The sequence below is a fragment of the Battus philenor genome, unplaced genomic scaffold, assembly GCF_028537555.1.
Source record: "Battus philenor isolate CCGP_79_NKW_IND1 unplaced genomic scaffold, ilBatPhil1.0.hap1 SCAF_10, whole genome shotgun sequence".
Lineage (NCBI taxonomy): Eukaryota > Metazoa > Arthropoda > Insecta > Lepidoptera > Papilionidae > Battus > Battus philenor.
Window position 1 is genome coordinate 5197322 of NW_027181662.1, and position 9097 is coordinate 5206418.

The 9097-nt window shown below is 32.2% G+C and overlaps 1 protein-coding gene across 1 annotated transcript in view; it reads right to left on the minus strand.

The window, feature by feature from the left end:
* The window catches only part of m (miniature), a 56890-nt gene extending 48060 nt beyond the window's left edge, over nt 1-8830 (minus strand). Inside the window, exons 1-2 of the mRNA XM_068768514.1 lie at nt 8629-8830; nt 1828-1903 (exon numbers count right to left, since the gene is read on the minus strand). Coding sequence (XP_068624615.1) covers nt 1828-1903; nt 8629-8678 — 126 coding nt within the window. The 5' untranslated portion in view covers nt 8679-8830. The remainder of the gene's footprint in view (nt 1-1827; nt 1904-8628) is intronic.
* Nucleotides 8831-9097: the final 267 nt, after the last annotated feature.

Genomic DNA, 9097 nt, shown 5'->3' on the forward strand with positions numbered 1-9097 from the left:
AATTTATGGCTCAACTCTAAACCTGAAAAATTACGTTTGCGAATTACATTGCTTTTACCACGCAGCATAAACTTATTTTATAATATTGTATTACAAAATGTAAGCTTGAACAATTTGTCAAACTGAATTGACACTATTTATTATTAATTTTAGTTTGACACATAGATATTTGAGATTAGTAACTCTCGATCAATTCTTAATTCTTATGAAACATTGTTTCAAAGCAACTAGTAAGCATAAATGTTAATGTTTCTGCGCAAAATTTGAGTTACAACAATTTTGTAATATGTAATGTAAAATAATCATAAATAGTAAATGAAGCCTTGCGTTAAAAAAAACACAAAATATGGATTTAAAAAGAAAAATCAGCAAAAAATTGATAATTGAAAAGTTAATTAAGAGCGAATAAAGCCTGAAAGTGATCGGGATGGGTGCGCTTCGAGTAGAACGGGTCAAGCCGATGCCGGACGGCGATGGATGCCTCGCAACAATCTAGCGTACTGTGCAAAGCCTATCCGTATGTTTTTACGGCGCGGTCTAGTTGGCAACGTGCAATATGTCTGCTATGTGTGCCAGCGGACGCGCGTGCGATGCGCTCAAATGGACCGGACGCAACCGACAACCGACTAGATGAGAAAGTCGTGAGCCTCTTGCACACCAGTTCATTTGAACACCAACTCGCTTAGCCGGGTTCTATTGCCGACCTCGACAAGGACGGTGCGATTCTGGTTACTTATTGTTCTAGATTGGCTTTTTGTTACTAAGCGGAGCTAACTTGACTTAGTTTTAAGAACTGCCTTTGAAACTTACGTTCCAACGATATTTCTTCTCTTATATTATATGTGAGTATTTTGTTAAGATACTTACAACTACGGAAGTAGGTTTAAAATAACAAAACAAAATAATTTACCATTGTAATTTATGCCATAACTAGAATTAAATTTAGAAAATGTTAATGAAAAATATCGTGATTTATTTCTATTTTTTATGTACTTAATGTTTCATGTACTTTGCAACATGAATACGAGAGCACTGAGATATTGGATCTCCATGTGCCGAAGTTATTGCGAGGTACCTTTAAACTTGCTACGAGTAGTAACGAGGTTATGATGTATTGAGTTTTTACCATTATTATGTTTGAATTTATATTTAAGTACATTTCCTTTGTGTACATTACTCCGAAACATTTGTGACTTTGTCATAAAAAAATATGTAATTGGATTGCATTTATAAGTTATTGAAATAAACAACGATGTGCAGTCGACGTGGTATAAAAATGGCGAGGAAAATATAATAGATTTTAATTCCAGGTAGAACAAAATCTTGATGACATGTTTTCAGCGGTTGTAACATCGGTTCATTTTCTGTATATTAGACATTATTTTATGCGAATTTCGTGGTTCCTGTCTTTTAACACAGTCTAAAAGCTAATGTCTTTGAAAGCGGTCATTAGTCATTTTGTATAAAATAAATTGTCTGATAAACTTTATTTCTAATATTCAATCTTTTTACAATATTCTTAACAGTTTTAATAATTTATTTAAATAACCCTAAAAGTTTTCATTATTATAAAATGAAGCTTTAAAAATGATCACATCTGAAAATAATTGTTTAATATTATGCTGTATAAACAATGCATGTTAATTAAAATCTATAAATATGTTATCATTATATCTGTGTTATTACATAAGCGTATGTAAATATTAAAATTTGAAATGTAACATCACTTTGTTAGTTATATTTTTAAAGACACTTATGACATTAAACAAATAATAACGTTTAGAATAAAACTGTTAAACTTGTCGCAGAGCTAATTAAAATACTTACATTAAGCAATGCCATCATTAACCAAATAACAGTCGTCCTTGAAATCTGAGATGCCACACGAGTCGCCATTTTGGACCTGTAAATTAACAACAACGTTATAAAAACCATAGAACTTTTTATCTTTGTTGATTTAAACGTACAGTTACAAACGAAACTTAAAAAGAAACATTAGAGATTTGTACTTTTTATAAAAAATATATTTTAAACTAATTATATAGTATTGACAAATTATCATTTAAAAAAGTAAATATTAAACTTTATTTTGGTATATGCAACATATTATATTAGGTCATTTAAATAATATGAAGTTAATTACAAGATATTATAAAAAGTACAGTTAACAACAATCATTTTCCAACATCTCTACCAATAATGGTATATTATTCTACAGACAAGAATGGTATATTATTCTATTATTACACAGACAATGTGATGCATTTTGGCAACCTAGCTCCTTAAGTAAAATAGTCATGGCACAGAGTTAGACTGCTGAAAGATATTGAACAAAGACTCATTATCATCTTCTTCATTTCCGCCTCAGGATGACTCCTCATGGACGCAGGCTTCTCTAAAAATTTGCAATAGGACCGATTGGAAGCCGCCGTTGTCCAGTGTTTTCTAAAGGCCTAAAACAGGATTGCCTGTTCACCCTGTGAGTCCTATGCAGCGCTTAGTCTTCACTTCCAAAACCATAACTTTTAATAGAGTAATCGTGTCTTATCTGTCATAGAAATGAAACTAATGTGGTTTCGAATTCAGGGAAAGCTTTGAATAGACGCACGAGGTGACATGTATGAAGACGCTGAGAGTGATCAAGCTTTCCCCCGAAACGTACTCTATAAGCTCTGCGGTCCACCCATAAAAACTCCCCCTGGTACATTTTTACATAGTTCTGTCTGGTATCCTCTCTCTCTCTCTCGAAGTTGTTTCCTACTTATGGACAATTTAAACTTAAATAATTGATGCCGCTTAGCATTACATTCCACAAAATACGATATATAAAAAAGCGAACGGCACGGATAGTTCACGCGAGACACAAGTGAATTTATAGAATTTACATAAGTGAAAATATCTGAATAAATATTCCACGTAAACTAGTTTGCAGAGGCGCCGCGTTAGGCGACCATTGCTTTCTCGAGACTAAAACGATTGCGGTCAATGTCACCATCATATAATTTCCCATGTTCTCGTGTTCTGGACGCTTTTTACGATAGATATCCCATATTACCGTACGCAATCATCTACTAGAAGAACTATTAAAAACAAGTTTAATACACTTAAATACAAATAAAAGCCATTGAAGAATATTCAAAATAAAAATCTTTTAAGAATTTAATTTTAGAACATTTTTCATATACAAACGAAATGTCATTTATTTAAACGAGATTCTAATTTAGTGATGTCCTACTGTGATTGACTTGTTTTTAAAATGAAATGTGATAAAAATTCTTCACCTTTGACAAAACATGTTTTTAATACGTGAGCATAGTTTCATAAATACTCGTTTAGTTTATTCAAATATTCAAAAAAAATCAAGATGTTCTAAAGTATTTCTTAAGTGTTAACGAAGAATTAACATCCGTGTATTGTACTTAGACTAATCACTGGCACTCGAGAATTTGACCCCATTCTTTACATGCAAATAGAGATGTGACAAACATTTTCGTTGGCCTCTTCTAAAACGTACTAATGAATACTTTCCAATCAATAATACTTTTTGAACAGTTTCCTACTTTAGATTTGACTTTTGTTTTACTAGTGAAATGGTTTTTTTTTGGCGTCGTCAAATATTTTTTGCCTGATGAACCGTTGTTGTTAAAATGTTTGCTTAAAACTTTTTTAACTTAAACCTTTGGAAATCTCGGCAAAGGCTTTTATTTGTTTTACCGGATATGATTTAAAATTGTAGCGATACGTAAATTAAAACAAAATATATTAGTTATATTCCTTTTATGTTGTTTGTTACAGCGTATGTAGTTATAATGATTAAAGATATTTTATTTATAAACGCAAATATGAAATTAAAAAAGAAATAAAAAATTTTCGAATTCAGATCTCAATTTTATTATGCTGTTCTCTTTGCTAATTTTAAGTATTTTTGTTTAGAAAGAATATGAGTTCACAACTGATACGATAACTAAAATAATAAAATTACTGGCACCGCTTATTCTATAAGTATATCAGCATTTTAGATAATAATAACGCTATTATTCATGTAACAACGTCATAGCCCATATAATGATGTGGTTCGACCAGTCACGTGTTTTATTAAAATTGAACATAAAGTAGTGTGATTATTACTTGTTTTCACTCAGTTATGATACGAATTTACTTTGTAATCAAATAATGTCACTAGTTTTGCTATGTAATTTTTATTCGTAAAGTTTTTATGAGAATTATTATAAGTTTAAATTTTTATGAGAATGTGTACTCGAGACGTGAAGGTCATTGACCGGATGACATATACGTTTTATATTTAAGACAGTAGTAAACAAAGAATTCAGGTAGCAAATCCGTAGTCCTTTGGATATTCTGACATATTACGTACGTCTGGTCAATTTTGTAAAATGATTAATAATTTTAATCATAAATAGATAGAAACGTTGTTGATTTATAGCACTGCTTAGTGTCAAAATTGACGGGGGAATTTTTTACCCACATAATCGGCCATCTTTAAAAAAAGAAACCTTATGGCATGAATACTCAAAACCAAAACGTACAAAGTTTTGTTTTAATTTTTTAACAGGTCGACTTTTAACCGTGTTCGTCTCCAACGTGTACTTCCTAGTCTATTTTTTTCACCCAGTTTACTATCTTCATCTACTTTTTAGTCTTAGATATCATTTCCTGACTCTCCTGTACCTTCTCCTCCTATTTATGATGATATGAGATAAAACATCTAAATATGAAATAAAATTGCCATTTTTCACAAACATATATACTCATACACACATACTCACATATAGATAGATGTATAGTGTGTGTGAGCATGTATGTGTGTGTATAGAATAAATTTTATAACAAAAAACAATGCGAATAAATACTTAATGCTCTCATTAAACACTTACTGCTCTTTTTATTTCAATTTGGATATACGGTAATATTTCTTTCAGCACGCAACACCCTCGATAGATGTAATGAGCCTGTCAAAATCAATCATTAAAGTTCCAGACGGACAAAATACGTACAGTGGTTTACATCGGTGGAATAATTATATAATAACAAGCTGTATAATTTACGTAGCGAACATTTGAGGCAAACCGCTCACTAAAAACTACTTTTAACTTTGACAGCCGCTCGTGGAGAGTAAAGTACGCCACGTTATTACGTGTCGCTGCAGTAGGACTCCCCTATTATAATGAATGGACTTCTGCGGTATTATAAGTGGACCTAATGCTGTAAATGCTGGTTTTAAATGTCGCCGGACATACTGTTAAACCTTCATACATTATTTCGCATTCACCGCTGTGTATAATAATTTTTGAAAGCTCTAATTTATACGACTGTGATTCAAAAGTGTTCAATTACATTTAATATATAAAACAAATTCGATACCAGAGCATAATGATTATTTAAACATTGGATTAACATTTTAATCTATAAACTACAGCATCAAAGAAATTGTTTTTTATCTTTTACTTTTATTTAACGGTGGTAGTTGTGTAATTCGCATTGTTTGCCGCATGCGCATTTATCAGCGGGCTGCCGGGCGGTGCACTTTGTTGCACGACTACGACTGCATGTGCAGAAGTGGCTTAATATTAGTACTTTTCTTACTTAAAAAAAATTGTTAAGCTTGACGGGAAACGCGGGTCGCAGGCCGCTACTTAGCAGTCCTATTGAAAATCCAAGGGGGAGAGAGGATCTTATGTCCAGCTGTGGGCATTCTATGGCTCTTATCATAATGGTTATACAGACAAAATATTTTTTTGGGCGAGGTATTACTGCTATATATTATAATCACAAATAATTAGTAAACTTACATGCTGCGGTGCAAGAAAAATCATTCGATGCGAAAGTGCATTATTAGACGTCGGAATGCGTTTCGAGATACGCACGCGCCAATGCATCTCGCTTCATTAGCTCTTAATGCGATGGCGATTCGATACCGCGGATAATTAAACATATTTAAATGATCCTTACACTTTAGAACTTCCAGTAAGGTACTTATATGATATTTAAAAGATTAAGTTTACTAAATTCCGCAAGCCGGAAAGTACATAAAAAACATTTTGTATTCAAAACTTTGAAATTTTTAATATTTGATTTCTTGACATTTTGGAACAAAGAATCATAAATACGCAGTTTATTCTGAAGATTGAAATTTATGCTATTTTGTTTAATTTTACATGTACAGTATTATACTTAATGACATTGAAAAGCGATGTAATTTTTTATAAAGAATATTTTGTTGATAGTTCATAGGATTCATTCAGTTTTTAGTTCTATTAAAACCACTTTTACACGCGGCGAGACGAATAGCAGTAACTACCACTTCATTTCATCAGTCCGCCATCAACGCTCATGACGACGGCGTTGCTCTTTTTTTGTTCTCCCTCCGCCCCCCCACCGCGCTTTCCCGACGCTCGGTACAGCGGCTTCAGTAGTACTAGACTATACAAGCAAATCTAACTTAACGTCATACTTAAGCAAACAACATTAAACGTCATAAAACAATTAAACTTATATGTAAAAAAATTAACCAGAAATTAAATTTTGATACCAGATAAAATATTGATCATCATCACCATATCAGCAAATAGACGCCCATAGCAAGGCATAGATGTCCACCAATGATCATTATGATAACCAGTCTTGGACTGCTCGCATCCAGCAATTTCCCAATACCTTAACTATGTCGTTGGTCCTCGTATGGGAGGCGACCCACGCTGCTTGCACCGGCTAGTGATCGCCGCTCGATAACCTTTCTGTCCCAACAGCTATAGGTTACACAATAGAAATACCTTACCCACTGCTACTTCGCAAAAATGTCAATTATGAACAATTATTTCGAATAATATTTGAAATAATATTACTGATTGTAACTAAAAACAAACTTGTTCTGTCATAAAACAGCTATAAACAATACAATAAAATACTACTTTAAATGATAATAATTTAATAGAAAATGTGCACGTAATCACATAGTAAAGGGGCAAACTGAAATCATCTCCTGGCGCCAGTGTAAATTACCCACTGCAAGATTGAACGGTGACCATTAAAATTTCCACTGTGAAGAATGTCACACAGAAAACTGCACTGCACATATATTGTTTATAGGGTTTTGTTTTGGTCGCGTAATATTTCATTTTCTTGTTTAAAATATAATTGAGCATGATTGTGTATTAATTAAAAAGTCATAAACCAGAATACAAAAGAAGTTTCGATAAACCACAATCAAAAGGTACACGCATTGATTAAATTTTTTTATCAAAGGATTTCCGGGGCAAAGAACCAACCTTATCCCAATGCGGCTTTCCTTTGTATGACCAAAGAGAGTTAAATATGCCGTAAGGAACAATCAGAATTTTTTCGGTCAAAATGATTTTCGTGATTTGACCAATATCATCAATTTATGATTATTTATCAGATATTTTTTTGGTTATACATAACTATTTTATAATAAATTAAATATTTGTTTTAAAAAATAAATATTTTGCATCTTACTTCATTATTATTTTAGTAATTTGAGGAGAGGTAATTATTTTGTACAAAATAAGTCGAGAAAAATATGCCGAAAAAATGTTTTTTTGTGTTTCTCTAATTGTGCCGGTGTATGTGTTTCTTGTTAAGACATACACCAGACAGTAAAAATTACGTACTTTTCATATTGCCCTCGTAACTTTTTAATGACATTTTTAATAAATACTATAAAATCAATTAATAATTGCAAAAATGTTTTAATAAAATATTAAGTATCCCTGATGTTTAATATTTTAAATGAATTTAGTAATAAATTCAGTAGTAGATTTTGATAAACACAACACCAATCGTGTTTTCTTCCCGAGGAGTTAATTAATTTTGTTATCGAAATTACGTTGCTTGTATATAGACACAACAACACTCGGGTGGGACTTTATGCAAATACATATAAGCGTAATTATACTCAGACGCCTAGATTAGAAATACATAAAAACATTATAATATGTATTTAAATAATTTGTTTGAAGTAAATATTACCAAACTAAAAAGTATTCGTTATAAAATCCATTTCTTTAGGTTCTCTATTAATAAAACGTTTTATAGTATCCGTAAATAATTCTCCACAAGTGTTATGTGACATTGTAGGTACGCGCCTTTCTTGATGTTATGTGCAAACTGTACTAATGTAACGACTTTTAAATATTTAAACAGAAGTCATTTATATAGCAGACTAACATACATATGTCAATAGATCTGCAATTATAAGAGCAGAAATTATTAAATTATACCCCAGAACCTGCTGTACCGAGTGTTAGGAAAACACACATATCTATATGACAAGATTCAGTAACTAAAAAAACATTCGATGTAGTTATAAAACCGTATCAATGACTAGGAAATCTACATTATTTTATTTCTCCAACTATGTATAAGGAATTAACCTTAAAAATAAACTTCGGAATTATGACTCAGTTTATTCTCACCTCGTCAGGTGGTCTTCCAGACGCGATAGTGTACTTAGGAACAGTGAATTGTTAATGGCAAAAATAACTTACAAGAACAGAGCAACTTTCTTAATTGAAAGATGATTTATAATTATCAACTTTCCCTTATTTCTTATAGGCTATGTCTTTGATGATAAATATATTAATAACTTACCAGCCAGTATATTTCCGACGGCTCGTGTTCTTCGTTCGCCAAACGGTCATTATCAAATTCACAGCACTGTCATAGATCTGAACGAAACACAATTGTCACCTTCTGTTTCTGGTGTTTGATATGCTGTTGTAACCAAACATATCCCTTTTATGTTACGCCACTACACTACACTGGCCTATGTGCAAGTCTTAGTGCCGGTTGCGGTTATCTGTAAAAACGAAAGTTGTTATTAATTTTTTAATCTACATTAATTGTATGAATACTAATATTAGTACATATAAGTGTCATCGAAACAGCTGCAACCTGCCTTAGGTTCAACCGTTCCGTTCCATCATTCCCATGTCAACGCTCTTTTTTCCTCAGCCCCCACTCGTCTCGCTTCCCTAAGGCGAGGTACAATGCTTCGGTAGCACAATAATGTATCTGAAGCCGCTGTAATTATAGTTAGGTTCTTAACAATTTGGAGTAA